General features: G+C 39.8%; 1 protein-coding gene across 9 annotated transcripts in view; it reads left to right on the plus strand.

Moving 5' to 3' along the window:
* The window catches only part of AFF3 (AF4/FMR2 family member 3), a 568,940-nt gene that overhangs the window by 503,258 nt on the left and 45,423 nt on the right, over positions 1-20,259 (plus strand). For all 9 annotated transcript variants that reach the window (XM_045981491.1, XM_045981489.1, XM_045981492.1 and 6 more), the window contains one exon: positions 16,867-17,053. In XM_045981491.1, coding sequence (XP_045837447.1) covers positions 16,867-17,053 — 187 coding nt within the window. The remainder of the gene's footprint in view (positions 1-16,866; positions 17,054-20,259) is intronic.

Here is a 20,259-nt window from a genome sequence, read left to right on the forward strand (position 1 = left end):
CATGATGTCAGGGTCCTGGGATCAAGTCCCTCGTCGGGCTCTCTGCTCAGCGGGGAGCCTGCTTCCCTCTCTCTCTCTCTGCCTGCCTCTCTGCCTACTTGTGATCTCTCTCTGCCAAATAAATAAATAAAATCTTAAAAAAAAAAATACTCTTAAGTGCTGGAAGGTACAAAAGGTACCCTTCACGGCAGAATTTCTTTCTTCTGGGACTCATATTGAAGCATGAGACTCGGTAAGGTGCAGTTGGTCCTGCGTGTATGTCCCCACCACATGATTTCATCTCTAGAAGCAGTCCCTGCACAACCTTAACGCTGAGGACAGCATGAGAAAACAGCTCAGGGTAGCATGAAATTATGATTGCCAAGGATCTCTCAGCATTCCATTGTAGATCTGGTGGCTGAAAAACAATCACGTGGGGAGGTTCCCACAAATCAGCAGCCACAGGTCAGGGAAGGGAAGAACACTCTGAGGAAGGCAGAAGAGCTGTGTTTGTCTTGTGAACAGATCAAAGGAAACACTGCTCAAGTCATTCATCTGGGTGGTCAGCCTGCTCTTAGCAGCTGAAGCACAAAGGGCCACACCTGGCAGCGACCCCCCCTCCCCCCACCATCAGCCAGCGAGCCCAGCCTCTTAGAGGCCAGTGCCCTTCTGCTTCCACTTTGTCGCCCCATACTCCCCATCAGATGACCTTCACCTAGTCCATGTTTCAGCTCTTTCTGCCAGGGGAGTCTTTGGGTGAATGGCCTTTGGGTACAGCCCTTCTAGAGCTGTTGCCACATCGCAGCTCCCATCCCCACTGTCCAGAGAAGGATGTTGCATTCCCTGCTTTGAGATGTTCTCTGGGCCAAGAAGGGCTTTTCAACCCAGTGTCGCTAGCGATACCACTCACCTGACTATAGAGGAAGCAAATTTGTGTCACCAGAAGGCATCTGCTTCCTGGCACTGTCTCACAAACAGTGCTAAGGACAGAATGGAGATGCACCTGCAGAATGATCTTGCTTAGCAGGGTGGTGCAGAGGTAGCGGGGCCAAAGCAAGGCAGGGTTTCTGACAAGCATCTACCTGGGGAGGAACCATCCTCTAGAATACTCACACATCAGGATGCCCAGCTTAAATGCTTGTCTGTTACACAGCAAAATGTGCAGATTTTTCTCTGCTTCCCAGTGTTATTTACATACACACACTCCACCCACACCAAGAACACTTGCATCTGAAGAGGGACCAGAGAGCGCCACTCTATTCATGGCCTTCAGTCCAGAGAAGGTGGCTGGCTGTTCTCTGACGGGCCTTTATTTACAAATAAATAAATATTATTTTAAAAACAGACAAAAACTATCAACAAACCCAAGGACATTTAGGAACCAATGTATATTTGTGCATTACTGTATTTGTGTGCATGTGTGTGTGTGTGTGTGTAATACCTATTTGCTTGTTTGGGTCACATATGGGTCTTTATTCAACTGGAAGTAAAACCTTATTCCAAATATGATCCAGAGTTCCAAGCCATAGCTTTTTTTTTCCTTTTTTTTTTTTTTTTGGTCTTGGTGTATCTAGGACATTCTTCACTCATTCTAAAAAGACAATACGATAAATCTAAAAGCAGGACTAATATCAGAACAAAAGAATTTATATTTTTTAGCATATGTTATTAGTCAGGTAGTAATGATGTAAATGCAAGAATCCTAAACTCAAGAATGTTTTGGTGATATTCAATCAAATTCTCCAAGCGGGGGCGCCCATCTAAGGGAAGCAGAGAGTCAGACAGCTGGTTAAGAGTTAATGGCTGATTGTCATCTATGACATTTGATATCATAAAAGATGAAGTCCAGGAAATGACATAGGCCCCATGAGGTGACATCTGTGCTCTCTGGTGTCTGAAACGGATGATCAAGGCTTGTATCCCAAAGCTTTTCATAAAATTGAAATTTGGGCATTAGTTCCTCATTCCCTCTAGGATTAGGTAAATAGCCCAGTTGGCTGATCAGGAGGATCTCTGGATTCTTTGGTTTGTAACAGAAGAACTCCATGTGGTGCAATAGTATCAGCAGTCAAATATGAGGCATAATTTATGTCCAAGTTTACTGACCTTCTATATCACTGAATTTCTCTCTTGCCAAATGTGGCAGGTTCTGTTGACTTTTATTCTTCCCTAAGGCCAACAGAAGGTTTCAGAGACCTTTGGGATAGACCTAGTGCTGTATAAATTTCCTTTATGGCCTTAATCCCTTCCCCAGGCCTTTCCCTATCTCCATCCCATCCTAGTTCACACTGAATGAGCTGTGCTGCCTGCCCCTCCCTTCTCTCCTTTACTAGATTGTCATACCTGAACCCTAAGTCCCCCCCCCCTTAGGCTGAAGCCACCATCCCATTCAGAGTGTTGACATATACTAAGCTACATCAACCATTTTTATTTTGGGGACCCAAATGTAATGTTTATCCTTGTAAAATGTCATTTTGTATGGAATGCTATCTTCTAAATAAGTGTTTGATCAAAGGAGGACTTAAAACTACTACCATCTGTCTCTTTAGAAAGTAAATAAAAGCACAGCATAATGAGTAGGATCACCTATAACCATAGATATACTCGGAGGCAAAGTGATAACCCCAAACACTTCTATTATTAGGAAAGAATTAAAATAGGTTAAATAAGCCTTCAACTCAAGACGTGTGTAAAAGTATTATAAAATAAACCTGAAAAATATAGAAGGAAGCAAAGTCAGAAAATACTAGCATTATGATACAGATTGAGCTGTTTCCTTGAAAAAAAATTAGACAAATTTTTGGCAAATATAATGAAGAAAAAGGGAAAAGAAAGCAAAATTTAGGGGAAGGGCTATACTAGATACCATGGGTTTTATTTTAAGAGAATATGCCATAAATTTTGTAAATTAAATAAGCTTGAAAATGGAAATTGAGTAGAATTTTTTGGAAAAAATAAATTAACAAAATCAACAAAAGAAAAAATAGATAGTAACCAAAAAATAAGTTATAAAAGATACCAAAAAATCACCATTCTGAAAAAGCTCTATGACTGGATGGTTTACTGCTGGTAAATACTAAACTTTCAAAGAACAGATAATTCTCAAACTGTTGGAACTTTTTCAGAACACCATCCAATTTATTCTTCCAAGCAAAACTCCCATGATGCAAAACCTGCCAAAAATTGTCCCCAAAATATAAAGTAGATGAACATAAATATAATTCAGGTTCACCCATAAATATAGAGCCTCCCAGAATTCGAAATAAAATACTAACAAGCTAATTTTAATGATATATTAAGAGAATCATCAGAAAGACTTGAAAAGACTAGCATATGTTCTGTTGGTTAAAAATTGGAAAACATAGAAAAGTTCAAAAAATATTTAAACCTCATGATTCCACCATTCAAAATTATCCACAGTTAACATTTGGCTATATATCCTTCCAGTGTTTTTTCCCCTCTGTATATATATTTTTTCTGCATATATATTTTTTAATGTAATTGTGATCATGCTGCTTTGTAGCTAATAGACTATCTGGGGAGGACCACACACATATACACTGTTAGGTTAGATTAGGTCCTCATTTTATTTGCCAAAGGATATGGAAACACAGCTGAGGCCCAGGAGCCCCACAGAGCTGGAATAGGTGTCCCTTACACTGGCACAAATCCCCAGATACTCCTAGATCTTCTAATGGGATGCTCACACCTCAGTCCCTTTATGCTTGTGCCCCACGCAACTAGTCAAGGAGATTTGCACAGTCTGTATGCTTAATAAATCCTTTTCAAGAGCCTGTTTATAGACACTGGGACCATCTGATAATCTGAAGTAAAACCTAGAGTCAGCAAAACCCCATCCTCTCCCAGGAGGAAAAAACCCCAGAGTCAACACTTAAGTGTTTCTGATCAGTTTTTCTGCCCTCAGATGACCAGCATACTGGAAAGCCCATTTCTTCACAGATACACTGTGAGAATTTTTCATGAAGTCCATATTCTAATATGTTTATAATGACTGCATAATATGAAAAAGTATTCTCTCATAAAGGTGTATCATTATTTATTTAACAATCCCCTATTGTCAGGCATTTGGTTGTTTACAAATCCTTTCCTATTGCAAATAATGAAAGAGCATATATCCTTTAGAGAAATGTTTTTAAACCCACCTAATTATTTTGATAGGGCAGATTTCTGGAACAGAATCCCAGCCCTGTCTCTTATTAGGGATCTTATTGTCCTCACCTATAAACAGAAAGAATGATGCCTATAAGGAGGCAATAATGGTATCAATTAACAAAAACAACAAAAATATCCAGGGGTCTAGGGTCATGAGGGAAGTACTGTCCAATTGTGCTGAATCACCATTCCGTGTTGATATGTGGCTGTTTCCCTCCACTCGGATACTGGCTAATCCAGTATGACTTATTTATAGAGCTTTTCTTTGATTTTCTAGATTAATGAAAAGTGTGCACGTTTTGCACTGTCAAAAAGTAGTATTGTAACTTGCGTTACAGTTTTCATAACCGATTTTGTCTGCTTTTTATGATTCTATACTGTTTCTGATAGTTACAATTTTTCTTTGATGAAGCCAGAAGCCACTGACCCCAGTATTGCAGGTTCTGTGCAGTCCTGAGTGTCTGTCAGCTGCTTCCTTTTTTGTTTGATGTAGTTTCATTTGTTTATCTTAGCTTTTGTTGCCCTTGCCCGAGGATACTTGTCCAAAAAAAATGTTGCTAAAACCAATGTCAGAAAGCTTTCTGCCTATGTTTTCTTCTAGGAGTTTCATGGTTTCAGGTCTTACATGCAGGTTTTTAATCCATTTTGAGTTTATTTTTGTACACGGAGTAAGAAAGTGGTCCAGTTTCATTCTTTTGCATGTAACTGTCCAGTTCTCCCAACACCATTTGAAGAAACTATCTTTTCCCCCATTGCATATTCTTGCCTCCTTTGTTGTAGATTAATTGACCATACACGTGCAGGTTTACTTCTAGCCCATTAATCTATGAGTCTGTTTTCGTCCCACCATACTGTTTTGATTATTATCTTTGTAGTATAGTTTGAAATCAGAGAGAATGATGCTTCCAGCTTTGTTCTCGGGGTCTTTTCTGATTCCATACAAATTTTAAGATTCTTTGTTCTAGTTCTGTGAAAAATGCTATTGGTATTTTGATGGGGATTGCATTGAATCTATAGATTGCTCCAGATGGTATAACCATTTTAACAATAGTAATTCTTCCATCTGTGAGCACTGTGTATCTTTCCATTTATTTGTCTCGCCTTCGGTTTCTTTCACAATTCTTACACTTTTCAGAGTACCAGTCTCCCATCTCCTTGGTTAAATTTATTCCTAGATATTTTATTCTTTTGATGCCATTATACATAGGATTGTTTCCATAATTTTTCTCTCTGATAGCTTGCTATTAACATGTAGAAATGTAGCCAATTTCTGTACGTTAATTTTGTGTTCTGCAACTTCACTGAATTCATTTATCAGTTCTAATAACTTTTTGGTGAAATCTTTAGGATTTTCTATAAATGGTATCATATCATCCGCAAATGGTGACAGTTTCTTTCTTTCTGATCTGGATGACTTTTACTTATTTTTCGTGCCTAATTGCTATGCTTAGGATTCTCAGTACTACGTTGAATAAAAGTAGCAAAAGTGGGCATCCTTGTTTTCTTCTTGATCTTGAGGGAAAGCTTTCAGCTTTTCACCATTTAGTATGATGTCAGTTGTTGGTGTCATATATGGGCATTATCATGTTGAAGTATGTTCCTTCTATGCCCACTTTGTTGAGAATTTTTATCATAAGCAGATGTTGAATTTTGTCAAATGCTTTCTCTGCACTGTTGAGGTGATGGTAGGATTTTTATCCTTCATTTTGTTAATGTTGTTTGTACCATGTTGATTAATTGACAGATGCTGAGCCACGCCTGCATTCCTAAAATGAATCCCACTTGGCTGTGGTGTGTGATTCTTCTAATGTATTGTTACATTCTGTTTGCTAATATTTTGTTGAGAATTTCAATTCTCATTCATCAGGGATATTGACTATAATTTTCTTTTTGTGGTGTCTATGTCTGGTTTCGGTATCAGAGTTCATAAAATGGAAGTGTTCCTTCCTCCACAGTTTTTTTCAGTAATTTGAGAAGGAGAGATACTATCTCTTTAAATATTTGGTGGAGTTCACCTATGAAGCCATCTGGTCTTAGACTTTTGGTTTTGGGGAATTTTTTTAAAATATTGTATTATTTATTAGAGAGAGAGAGAGAGGAGAGAGAGCACAAGTGGGGGGAGGGGCAGAGGGACAAGCAGACTCCCCACTGAGTGGGGAGCCTGACGCTGGGCTCAATCCCAGGACCCCTAAGATCATCCTGAGCTGAATTCAGATGCTTAGCCAACTGAGCCACTCAGGTGCCCCTGTTTTTTGGGAATTTTTAAATTACTGATTCAATTTTATTACTTACAATTGGTCTGTTCAGATTTTTAATTCTTCGCAATTCAGTCTTGGAAGATTGTGTATTTCCAGAAATGTATCCATTTCTTGGAGGTTTTTCAGTTTGTTGGCTTATACTTTTTCATAGTAGTCTCCTGATTTTTTGTATATCTGCGGTGTCAGTTGTCGCTTCCCCTCTTTCATTTCTGATTTTATTTATTTGGTCCCTCTCTTTTTTTCTTGATGAGTCTGGCTAGAGGTTTATTGATTTTGTTTGTCTTTTTGAAGAACCTGCTTTTAGTTTCATTGATTTTTTTTTCAATTTTTTTACATCTTTATTTGATTTATTCCCACTCTGATCTTCTTCCTTCTACTGAATTTAGGGTTTGTTTGTTTTTCTTTTTCTACTTCCTTTAGGTGTAAGGTTGGAATGTTTAATTGAGATTTTTCTTGTTTCTTGAGACAGGCTTCTGTTTTTCTGAGAACTGCTTTTGCTGTATCCCATATATTTTGGGAAGTTGTATTTCCATTTCATTTATCTCAAGGTGTTTTTTAATTTTCCCTTTGATTTCTTCATTGATCCATTGGTTGCTTAGTAGCATATTGTTTAGTCTCTAAGTATTTGTGGTCTTTCCAGTTTTCTTCTTGTAATTGATTTCTAGTTTCATACCATTCTGGTCACAAAAAATGCTTGATATGATTTCAGTCTTCTAGAATTTATTGAGGCTTGTTTTGTGGCTTAGCATGCGATCTCTCCTGGAGAATGTTCCATGTACCCTGGAGATGAAAGTGTATTCTGCAGTTTGGGGTTAAAATAGTCCATATGTGAGTCCATCTGGTCTAATTTGTTATTTGAGGCCAATGTTTCCTCATTGATTTTCTGCCTTGGTGACCTACGCATTCATGTAACTGGGGTATTAAAGTCGCCTTATATTATTATATTACTGTGAATGTCTTCCTTTATTTCCATTAATATTTCCTTTATAAATTTAGAGGCTCCATTTTGGTGCACCCAAATAAATATTTATGAATAGTATAGCCTCTTCTCGTATTGACATGGTGATCCTTATGTAATGCCCTTCTTTGTCTTTTGTTACAGTCCTTGTTTTAAATTCTATTTAGTCTTGGCACCTGTGTGGCTCAGATGGTTAAGTATTTGCCTTCAGCTCAGGTTGTGATCCCAGGGTCCTGGGATCAAGCCCCACAATAGGCTCCCTGCTCAGTGGGGAGTCCGCTTCTCCCTCTCCCTCTGCCTGACACTGTACCTGCTTGTGCTCTCTCTCTGTCAAATAAATAAATAAAATATTTTTAAAAAATAAAGTCTATTTAGGGGCACCTGGGTGGCTCAGTGGGTTGGGCCGCTGCCTTTGGCTCAGGTCATGATCTCAGGTCCTGGGATCGAGTCCCGCCTCAGGCTCTCTGCTTGGCAGGGAGCCTGCTTCCCTCTCTCTCTCTCTCTGCCTGCCTCTCTATCTACCTGTGATCTCTCTCTGTCAAATAAATAGATAAAATCTTTTAAAAATAAATAAATAAATAAATAAAGTCTATTTAGTCTGATATGAGTATTGCTGTTTTAGCTTTCTTTTCATTTTTATTTGCATGAATATCTTTTGCCATTCCTTCACTTTCGGTCTCTGTATATCTTTAGTTTGGAAGTGAGTGTCTTGTAGGTAGCATATGAGTGGGTCTTGCTGGGGTTTTTTGTTTGTTTCTTTTACCCATTGACCCAATTTTGATTGGAGAATTTAGTCCATTTACATTTAAAGTAATTAATGATAGGTATATATTTATTGCCATTTTGTTCATTGTTTTCTGGGGTAGTTTTCATTCCTTCCTTTTCTTGCTCTCTTCCCTTATGATTTGATAACTTTTATTAGCTTTATTTTTGGGCTCCTTTCTCTTTATTTTTTGTGTATCTATTGTAGGTTTTTGTTTGTGGTTTCCATGAAGTTCATATATATTGACCTTTATTGTCATATATAAGTAGCAGTGTATTTTAAACTGATAATTTCTTAAGTTTGTAAGGTAATTGCTGTAAGTTGGAAGGTGATATAATGGTGATGAACTCCTTTAGTTTTGCTTATCTGGGAAACTATATATCTGTCCTTAAATTTCTGGTGATAATCTTGACAAACCATGGTTTCAGTTGTCAGTTTTTCCCCTTTTTAGCACTTCACATATATCCTGCCACTCCCTTCTGGCCTGCAAAATTTCTGCTGAAAATCAATTGATAGACTTATGGAGTTTCCCTTGAATGTCACTATTTTTCTCTTGCTGCATTTAAGAGTCTCTCTTTAACTTTTGCTATGCTAATTATAACTTGTCTTGGTGTCGATCTCTTTGGTTTCATCTTATGTGGGATTCTCTATTCTTCCTGAGCCTGGATGTCTGTTTCTCTCCCCAGGATAGGGAAGTTTTCAGCCATTATTTCTTCAAATAATTTTTCTGTTCCTTTCTCTCTTCTCCTTTTGGGACCTCTATAATATGAAAGTTAGTATGCTTGATGTTCTCTTGAAGGTCCCATAAACTTTTCTTTCTTTCTTTTTTATTATTTTTTTTAAAGTTCTAATGAGGTGATTTCCACTATTCTGCCTTCCAGGTCACTAATTCATTTTTCCGTATCATCTAATTTGCTGTTGATTCCCTCTAGTGTATTTGTCACTTCAGTTATTACATTCTTCAGTTCTGATTGTTTCTTTCTTATATTTTCTAATTCTTTGTTGAAGTTCTCACTATGTTTCTCCCCATTCTTCTCTTCATTTTGTCTTACCTTCTGTTTGTTTCTATCAGTTAGGGAGAGTCACTATCTCTCCCAGTTTTAAAGAAGTGGCCTTGTGTAGGTGTATCCCCTTTGTAGACTACATGTGCCTGGTGGCTTTGGCAGGCCAGCTGGAGCATGAGCAGTCCAGGGGTTCACAGGGCATGCTGCAACAAAACTGTTCTGGTAGGGTGGGTAGAGTTGGAGTGAGCACAAACTGAAGAGTCCCAGGACATGCCATACTGGGAGCTAGTGAAGACCAGGAGGTCGTGGGTCACACTGTACCAAGGATTCCCCAGCAAGACAGCTGGAGCAGGCATGAGCAGGGGTGACCTGGAGTGTGCCATGCCAGAACTACCCTGGTGGGATGGATGGAGCAGAGCAGGTGTGAACCAGGAGGTCCCTGGACATACCATGCCAAGGCTGCCTTGGTGGGATAGCTCAAGCTGGAACAAGCATGAGCTGGTGGGATCCAAGGGTATGCTGCATGGGGTTGCCCAAGTAGGATGGCTGGAGCTGGAACAAACATGAACCTGGTTTCCCAAGGCATGCCATGCTGGGGCCTTTTTGGAAGGACTGTAGAGTTAGTGTAAGCCGGAGGCCTGGGGCACTGTCAGTTTGGCTGGAGTACCTCAATCCTGTTCCCACCTGCACTATCAACGAAGAGGAACATTAAAAAATGGCACCTGTCATCACCCCCAACCCTGTAGAGAATTCCAGCCATTTCTATCCATTGGCGGATTCTCTGCAGTTAGTAAATGGATTTCCCTCACTTTAGTCTAGTTGCCCTTTAAACTACTGATTTAAACTCAATCAACCCTCAGTTCTTCTTCAGGAATAATTACTCTATATGTAGGTATAGATTGTGTGTGTCCATTCGAGGAGGTGAGTTCAGAGTCTTCCTGATTCTTAACAAATGTCACAGCAATATCATCCCTTACTCCTATGCCATTTACTCTGAACAGAACTTTTCAATTACTCACCTTTTTATCCTTAACATTTTTACAACCTCATTTTGTGTGAGTCTTTTTTCCCATTATGATATATGCATTCTTTAGTGACATGATCTTTCCAGCTTTGGTACATAGACTTTTAAAATCTGAGCTTAATTTCCACAATAAATGGTTTTTAAATAAATGAATTAATGCCTGACAAATTTGATAAAGTGGGCAGGAACTATAGCAGATACCTGCATGGTTGTTTCATTCATCAACTTTTGATACAATTAACCAGAGCAGAGGTTAGAAGTATTGAGAGAGAGTTCCTTTCTACTTGATAAATATCAAGTAGGTCATTTCCATTCTGGGACAAAATTCTGACGTTCCGATGTACTTTTCCCAATCCTATCTGCTAAATACAGCTAAAATCCTTAGATATTATATATAAAACAAACATAAGATTATCAGATAGAGAGAAGGCAAATCAGTTAGGGCATTAAGGCCCAAGAAAGGCATGGCCATTGGTTCACTGGGTTTGCATTTTTCCTCATATGGCTCAGATGGATGCTGGAAAAGCCAGCAACCTGGAAATGTGAACAGGCACAGATTTTTAAAAATATTATTCTATATATATAGAATAATATTTTACTTTAATAATAAAATAATCATATATGATTATTTTATTATATAGTATATAAATTTTATATACAATATTATATATATTTTATTATATATTATATAAAATTATTTTAAAGCCCCAGGAAAGCCAGCTTTCCCTAGTCAAAGAACCAGGAAGTGCGTATTCTAGGAAGAAGAAAATTTTTAGATAATAACTGCTCTGTTCCAGGCAAACACCTCTGGCAGGGGATGGCGGGGATGGCCACATTTCCACCCTCATCAGGAAAAGCAAAGTTAGAAGCCTCGACGTCCTTCTCCCCTTGCCCAACTGTAAAGAAATACCATTCTGCTCCCTTACTGGTTTTGTGTTAATGGATGCCTGCTAAAATAAGTGCTTTTTCTGAAATCCAACGTCTTGTAATACGAAGGTGTTCAAGATACAATAGAACATTATTCCTCATATCAAGAACCTGGAAAAAATCTCAACTTGAACGAGAAAAGACAATCAAACAGATGCCTATAGTGGATGACATAAATATTAGAATTATCTGGACAACGATTTTAAAGGATCCATTATAAAATGCTTCAGCGAGCATTTAAGAACACACTTGAAACAAATAAAAATATAGTCTCAGCAAAGAAATAGAAGACATAAAGAGGAACCAAATGTCAATTGTAAAACTGAAAGATACAATAACTGGAATTTAAAAATCCAATGCATGAGCTCAAAAGTAGAATGAAGAGAACAGAAGAAAGAATCTGTGAACCTGAAGATAAAATAATAGACATTGCCAAAATGAGTAACAGTGAAGCATAGACTAAAGAAAAAAAAAAGGACAGAGCCTTAAGAGCCAGTGGAACTATAATAAATCTAGCATTTGTATCATTAGAGGCCCAGAAAGAGAGAAGAAAGAGTAATAATGGCTCTAATTTTTCCAAGTTTTGCAAAAGACTTAAGCCTATGGATGGAAGAATCTGAGCAAACCCCAGACAGAATAAACCCAAATAAATTCATGCCAAGACACATCATAGTCAAGGTTCTGAAAACAAAAGTCAAAAAAAAAAATCTTTTTTTTTTTTTTTTTTAAGATTTATATTTATGACAGAGATAGCGAGAGAGGGAACACAAGCAGGGGGATTGGGAGAGGGAGAAGCAGGCTCCCCACTGAGCAAGATGCTCATTGAAGGGCTCTATCCCAGGATCCTGGGATCATGACCTGAGCTGAAGGCAGGCGCTTAACGACTGAGCCACCCAGGCGCCCCAAAAAAGAAATTTTGAAAGCCGTGACAAATAAACACCTTACTTATGGGGTAAAATGACAAAAACAATTTGAATGACACTGGCGTTAGGAACCATGGAGGCCAGAAGAATGTAGCACATCACTTTTTTTTTTTTTTTAAGTGTTGAAAGAAAAAGAAACTGTCAACTTAAAATTCTATATGAGTTGAAAATTTCCTTTAGGAACAAAGAACACTTCGGCTCAGGTCATGATCTCAGGGTCCTGGGATCGAGTCCCATGTCCGGCTCTCTGCTCTGAAGGGAGCCTGCTTCCCTCTCACTCTCTGCCTGCCTCTCTACCTACTTGTGATCTCTCTCTGTCAAATAAATAAATAAAATCTTAAAAAAAAAAAAAAAGGAACAAAGAACAAAAGACATTCTGAAATTGTCAAGCATTGGTGGCCAGCAGACCTACCCAAAAAGAATGACTGAAGGAAGTTCTTGAAACAGAAAGGAAATGATAGAAGAAAGAACCTCAATAAAATAAATGATATCAAGAAAGAAGGAACGAACAAATGAACAGTGGCAACAAAAGTAGGATCAATACAATAAATTTTTCTTCTTTGGGTTTCAAAATTGTATTAGGCAATTGAAACAAAATTTGAAATGTTGTTTAGTGTGATTCTCCAATATGTATAGAAGAAATACCTAAGACAATGAAGGAGAAAAGGTTTCTGTACTTCACTCAAATTGGTAAAATGACAATACCAGTAGATTGTGGTAAGTATATATGATGTAGCGTCTGGGAAAACAATTAAAATTCTGTACAAAGATATGAATTCAAAAACACTGAAGGTAAATCAAAATATAATTCTTTTTATTTATTACAATTCTGTTCTATTCTTGTGGTTGCCAGAGGTGGGGGAGGGGAGGGTGAAATAGGTGAACTGTCTTTGGTTTTTAAGTTTAAATAGAGTGAGTTTAAATATATATACATACTCGCATACATACAATATCTATAATAATTATAGATACATATAATTATAGATATATATCATTACATATATAATTATAGATATATATAATTCTAAAACATTTTAGAGATTGTCAAAAATAGGAGAAATTTATTATGGCTGAGTTTTAGCTAGACCCACTGAGGTGAAGATGGAGATTGATTGAGGCCAGAAGCTGAAGATCTTCAAAAAGCCATGTTTAACAGAAGGTTCATTCCTGGTGCTATAGCAGAGGAAACAAAATCATATCTGCAGGACCAACAGTCCTATCAGTTTTGTGCTTTTGAAGACAATTTCAGCAACAGATAACCTCCTTGCACCATCTTTTACCATTTTCAGTTCACATAATTTAGATCAATTAGTATCAACAAAGATGCTATCAAAAAAGGAATACTGTTGCCAGAGCACTAATCACACTTTGGAAATTGAGCATTTGGAAATCAATACTGAATGTTGAATGAGAAGATACTGTCGTACCTTCTAAAATATCATCTGGCCATTATGAGTGGAATGGCCACAGGAAGTGAGGCCCCTGCTGGGCATCACAGCTGTCCACAGAGTGCCAACCAGGCAGAGAGCCTGCCTCCAAGTTACTTGTGAGCTGAAAGCTTGTGCACAACTTTGTGTATTTATTCAGGCCTCACAATACACTTGGCAGGCATGAGCACCTTTGACTGAGAGATCCAGGATTTGTCATTTAGGTTCCAAATCTTTTCTTTTACTGTCTGTATTCAGAATTCGCCCAGGCCAGATTCTGAAAGGAATGTGTCACTGAAGGCAAAGGAGGGAACACAGCAAGCAGATTGTTTAGAATAAACCCAAGACTCCCCCACAGGTGTTTTTGGTCTTGACCTCTCACAAAACCAGCAAAACATTGCATGAAGTCAAAATATAAAAAAGTAAATAAATCATCTGAGAGATGGTTTCTCTGAAAAGAAGTATTAAAATTGGAAGATCACAAGAGGTGCTGAAGTCCCCTTAAATTCTTTATTGGAGAAGAGAGATTATAAACCTTCTAAAAGATTAAATCCTTTGTTTCAAAAAAACTCATTAGCCCAGTGATAGATTTTCTGTATTGATTTTCCATTCAGCAATCACATGCAAATGCCCATTATGTCCCAGGCACGGTGCTAAGTTTGATGACAGAAAGACTTTTATTCCATTATCTCAATAGTGTTGTCACAACTGCAAACTCCATACCACCATGTTCCTGAAATAGCATAGGGTCCAAAAATTCTCCTGAAAGTTGTCTAAGACTGTGTCGTCATCTCAACTAATCTGTGTTACCGTATAGGAAAAAAGTTAATTTTTAACTAAGGGAATTTTTTTTTAATATCTTCGGCATGAAAACATGACAACAAGTTGGCACACTAATGTGCTTAGTCTACAAGGAAATATATTGAGTCTAAAGTCTTCTTTCCAGAAGGTCTTTCTAATACATCTTTGTCCATCTTCTTGATTTCCTTGACTCCCCAGAGCCCTCCTGGTTTAACCAATCTCATCCTGCAGTTAGTACTAGTCTGTAGTGAGGACCATACCCCGGCTTCCTCGCCTCTCCTGCCACCCTCCCCTCCCTGCTGCAGAGGCCCATGGCAGCAAAGCAGCTGCCCGCACTCATGGCAACAACATCTGCTGTGCCGAGGCTGGAATGACTCAGTGTCCCCCAAAGATCAGCCTCAAGATGAGTTACCAGAGCAGCTTTCATGGAGGTTGGGATAGTTATCTCGATCCCACGACTGGAGCTACAACAGCCTTACCTTGCTCCCATCCTTGACATGGATTGTTTCTGGTGACATATTCTCTACCCAGACCATTGAAACACAAATATATTCAACCTTGCCCCCAGAAGCATGGTAAGCCTCACAGCCCTTATAACCAAACCACAAAGAAAATCCTAAAATTCTTGGCTGTCTCAACTATTTTAAAAACCAATAATAGTTATACCAGTAAAACTGTCATTTTAAGTGAATTTCCTAATTTAAGAAAGGAAAACATAAACGTATAAGGCTTTTCTGCCAATCTAATTCAGATCAGAGATTCTCTCTCCTTGGGCTAGTATGTCTCATTACTAGAGGACAGCAGTCATAAAAGGAAGGCAGCATGGTAACTGTTTAATGGACATTTTCACAGAAATTAAAGTGGCACTTTTCAAAAGACACTCAGTCACTTTGTGGTGCAAGCCCCAGGGGACTGCACACACATTGCTGTTTCTGCTGCACACAGTACCCAGGTACCCACAGCACCAGTATCACACATCCTTTGTTGCTTGAATTAAAGTGAGCGGAAGATTCTGCCCAGTGATCAAAGCCTTTGACTATCATAAAAAATCCATCAAAATACTCTTTATTCATCCTCATTTCCCTGCCTTCAGCAAGTGTCATTCCAGAGTATGGCAAGGAGACATATCTATTTACTCCACCATGCATTGCTTTGCATTTTGGGGTCTTGGGGCTTGGGGTTATTTGGGGGGGTGTTGTTTGGTTGTTTGGAGTTTTTACACCCAGTGTTTTGGGGGTTTACTGACAAACTTTTATGGATCTCAGATGTTTGTATTTGGTCCGAATCTAATAGTTCTTTGTTTTGTTTTGTTTTATGACCCCACTCTCTGAAGATAGTTTCTTGTCTTGTCATTCTTCTGGGAGAAGCAAGGCTCCAGTGAATATTAACGCCCCTCCCTGTCCCCACACTGAGGATTTATAAGAATCTGTCCTTAGGCAAAGCACTTGTCAAAGATTTAAGGGGTAGGTGAAAAGGTCGTTCACCTTGTCCAGGCTGCTTTGCGCATAAGGCCATAAACCCTGACAGGCTCCCCCCATCCCTGGCCTTCACTAACGTCCAGTCCTGATGAAGCAGTAGTCACAGCGGGAAGTGGCAAGCAGACATTTGCTGACTCAACATTAAAAAGTGATCACTGCATTTTCTGGGTTCAGAATTTGACCTCAAAAGAACAGATTCATGCATGTTGCAACGCAGTTAATAAAGGACTCTGAAGATGTTGAGTATTGCGGGAGTCCCGAAACTTTCTTTTTGACTCGAACTAAGGGTTGGTGTATTCCATCTGAATTTTTGTGGTTAATTAATTACCATTAGAATGTGTCCATTTTTCCTGTTATCTCTGAGTATGTAATGATTTCTGGCAAATTTTCAGCATGGATATGAATGTCAGGGGTTTGAACATGTGACATATTTGAACATTTGAAATGCTGTTACTATAAGCCACTGTACTGGGGTTAAATTTTAAAGTCTGGAATATATAAAACTGTGTAAAGGATGGATCTTCAGTTCTTTAACAAAGAACTCAAAGGAAAGTTACTGTTTATACAGCAAGCCAGCTCCTGCAAACTCTCCAGCATTCAACTCCCTGGGCAGGAAGAGGTAGGAAGCAGGGCTATAACTTTGATGGTCCCGCAGGCTCCAGAACCTTTCAGCAGGCCATGAAAGCACAGAGCAGAATGCTGTGCCCTTCCTCACAGCCCACTTCCTAAAATAAAGCAAACAGACATTTCCAGTCTTCACAAAATATTTCAAGCATTTTGGATTTCCTTGCCTTTTTGTAGCTGATCGGAGTAGGGGAGCATTTGCAAAGCGGTTCCCAGAAACAGTCATTCTGAAATGACACCACCCTCCCTTCGAAAATGGCCAGCAAATAACAAATGCCTGACTACCAAGGGGTACCAGCTTTCATTCCCAATTTGATTTATATACACATTTTTTTTTCTTTTTTAACCATTAGGATGCCTGTGACCTGATGACTATCTTCAGGTTCCAGATGATGGTTGACAAATGGGCAGACCCCTAGTCACTTCTTCTTTCCTTTGGTCAAATGACAGCTTGCTCGGTGGCGTTTTGTGTTTGCTCACTTGGCTTTCCTTCCCTCTCCTTCCCGGGGGGCCTTGCGGGCTGGCAGCACCGTGGTCCAGCAGGCCAACTGCAGAGCCTCCGTGCCTTCCAGCAAGGGCAGCAGCAGCGGCAGCAGCAGCAGCGGCAGCAGCTCGTCCAGCGACTCGGAGAGCAGCTCTGGATCTGACTCGGAGACCGAGAGCAGTTCCAGCGAGAGTGAGGGCAGCAAGCCTCCCCACTACTCCAGCCCCGAGGTAAGAAGAGCCTTCCCCTCCCAGCCTTGCTTCTTTGCTCTCCAAGGTGAGACAGTAAACCCCTGGAGTCCAGTTCTCACACCTGTCCCCTCCCCCACTCCCCACCTCCCTGAGCTCCAACACTGGCCTGGAGGCCACCATCCCTTGGCAGCCAGTTAAGGTTTGTTTGGACTCATCATTTTCAAACTCTGCCCTCTCCTCACCGTTCTCCTAGCAGAGCTCCCTTTGAAGTACAGAAACTTCATCTTTCATTGTCCAAAAACCTCTGGGTTAACTTCCAGAAATTTCCAAGTATGCTGTACACATCATCGCCTGGAAATAACCTCTGGATCCGGTCTCCATAAGGGTTAGTGGAGGCAATAACTAGACAGGGCAGTTCAGCCCCTGGGAAGTGTGGGCACCCATAAATCAGAGGGAAAGGAGTTTTATGGATTAGACATGGTTAGAATCCTACCTTTTTGCAGTTTGTCACGGATTAGAAGAACAAGGGCTATAAATATTAATAAAAGCTTCTTAACTGTGTTTTCTTTGTGAAAATATAAAAAGAAAAATTAGCATCAACCTACAAATAATAATGAAACCTTTTATAGCTATGATGAGTATCTGTGTGAAAGATTTAGGTGCCTCATATAAATCATTATAAGGTACCAATAAAAACCATTGCTGTTTCTACTTTAAAGGGGAAAGGGGGAAATTAAATAGCAAGTCAGCACAAGGAGGTTCTTGGGAGAGGGTTGAAAACAAACTTCTCAAGTCCCTGGATCTGTGATTGCAAGACATTGATTGCTAAAGAGGGCATAAAATACGGTTGCTTCTTGGGTTTATAAACATTTGACATTACCATGGATCACAAGATTTACATTTTTGGCCTACAACCCTCTGTACCACTTTGGGGCCAAAATTTCCTAATAGGTTCTGAAATAAAACTGAAGCCACTGGGGTACATGGGTGGCTCAGTTGGTTAAGCATCTGCCTTGGTCTGGGATCAAGCCCCACATCAGGCCCTCTGCTCAGTGGAGAGCCTGCTTCTCCCTCTGCCTGCCTCTCCTCCAGCTTGTGCGCTTTCTCTCTCTGCCAAATAAATAAATAAAATCTTTAACTAAATAAATAAAACGGAAGGCACTTTTGCAAATCGTGGCAGTGAGAGAGGAGCAGAACACCTTAAGGGGCTATACAATCCAAGGTTTCAGCTTGATACTTGTGCCTCAGGACATCGTCACACCCTAAAGCAATTGTGTTTTTATCTGCAATTCACAGACTTGCTCTTAAATTCCCTCAGGAATTTCCCCTTCCAGTCTCCTACCAGGAGACTGAGGCTTTTTGCAGTATTGAGAATTTCTCCACACTGTTCATTCCTTTGTCGGCACCTTTTTGCTCTGCACCTAGAGCTCTCCCTTTATCCCCAAACCCGCCATCTCTCTCTTTCTTCCATTTTCTCTCCTTTCCATGATGCTCACCTCCTCCGCCATCCCTCTCTCTGTTTCTGTCTACCAATATAAGGGGAAGGTCCTTAGCAACATTAACCTGTAATGGTGATATAACCCTGACTTTCCCAGAAACTAAATTATTATTCATTCTTTATAATTTCATTCATTCACTCATTTAGTATTCATTCAACAAATATTTACCAAGCATCTGCCACAGACTTACTGCTTGGCCTTGGAATACAGCAATTATCTGACAGAAAAGGTCCCCGTCTTCAAAGAACTGACATTCGAATGGGAAGAATCTGAAACAAAAAAATACAGGCGTTAAACAGGCTTCTTCAAAGCCAGCTTTATGCTATAATTTGTTGAGAAACTCCAGAATATTTAGTTATAAGAAATAACTGGGTACCAGAGATATGGCAAGAGCCAAGGGGGCCGTAGAGGTACTTAAAAAGTATTAGTGTCCGTGAATAACCCTTCCCCTCCTCCAGTCTCTTTGTGATTTTGAAGGTTAAATTTATGAATGTTAAGTCTTATTTTCATGCTGAAATGTAAATCCTAGAGCTACTGGCTAAACCTAGTCCAAGAGAAGTACAGTTAAAAAGTGCTTGAAGCACATTCTTTCTAAATGTCATTGAGATAATTACAAAGACTTGAACTCCTTGGTGATGAAAGGAAGCTCTTGTCTAGGGAGCTTCCAGCAGCTCTCAGAGGCCTTTCGCCAAGGAGAGGGAGTGCAAGTCGGAGAAGTTTAAGTTGCCTGAAGCTACAGAGTTTTCAATTCTTGCTTCTCTAGGCAGAGGGAATGCAGAAGTGACAAGCGATGTATTAGCCATGCTACATGGTACTTCCTTCCACTGGAATGGAATGTATCAGTTGGAGAAAAAGTAAGGTTACTTTTAACACTTCTCCCAACATTAATACAGACATTCACACTTGAGAAGTAAAATGTGTTTGCGGAATGAAAATTGCAAAGACAGGAAGTAGCATTATGTGGCTGACCCTCCCCAGTGTCTCTTCCTGGGACTGAGCTGGCCCCTGTCATTTTTTTCTTCTTTCTTTTTAATTAATTAATTAATTTATTTATTTTAATTTCTTTTCAGTGTTCCAGAATTCATTGTTTATGCACCACACCCAGTGCTCCATGCAATATGTGCCCTCCATAATACCCACCACCAGGCTCACCTCCCACCCAACCTCCCACCCCTCGCCCCTCCCAAACCCTCAGATTGTTTTTCAGAGTCCACAGTCTCTCATGGTTTGCCTCCCCCTCCAATTCCCCTAACTCCCTTCTCCTTTCCATCTCCCCCGGTCATCTTAAGGAGAACAGACTCGTTTTCCTGACCCCCACGAGATAATGGGACTCTGTGATATCCACACACTTCCATTTCACTACCCGGAAAGTTCATGCTGCTGCTTTGCAACAAAATTCTCCTGGCCCTCCCTTCCCTCCCAGTACCATCCTGCTGTGGGAGTAGAAGGAGGTGCTCGTGATGTTCCAAGGCACCTGTGTGCTCCCCTTCAGCGTGCCAGCACTGGAAACCCACCGGGCCCAGCTGAACTGTTCTTCATGGCTGTGGTGTAGAAAGCCACTGCATTTTACATGAATCGCCATAGGTAATGTCCTATCTGCCACCAGCATGGAAGAGCCACCGTAATCTGCTGCTGTCACTAGAGATCCCCTCTCCATGCCCTGACATTTGCTTACTTGTTCTCAGGCTAGTTTTCTTCACTGAAGTTTTGTCTTCTTTCCTGACATGGTGCATCCTTTCCTGTGAG

The sequence above is a fragment of the Meles meles genome, chromosome 16, assembly GCF_922984935.1.
Source record: "Meles meles chromosome 16, mMelMel3.1 paternal haplotype, whole genome shotgun sequence".
NCBI lineage: Eukaryota > Metazoa > Chordata > Mammalia > Carnivora > Mustelidae > Meles > Meles meles.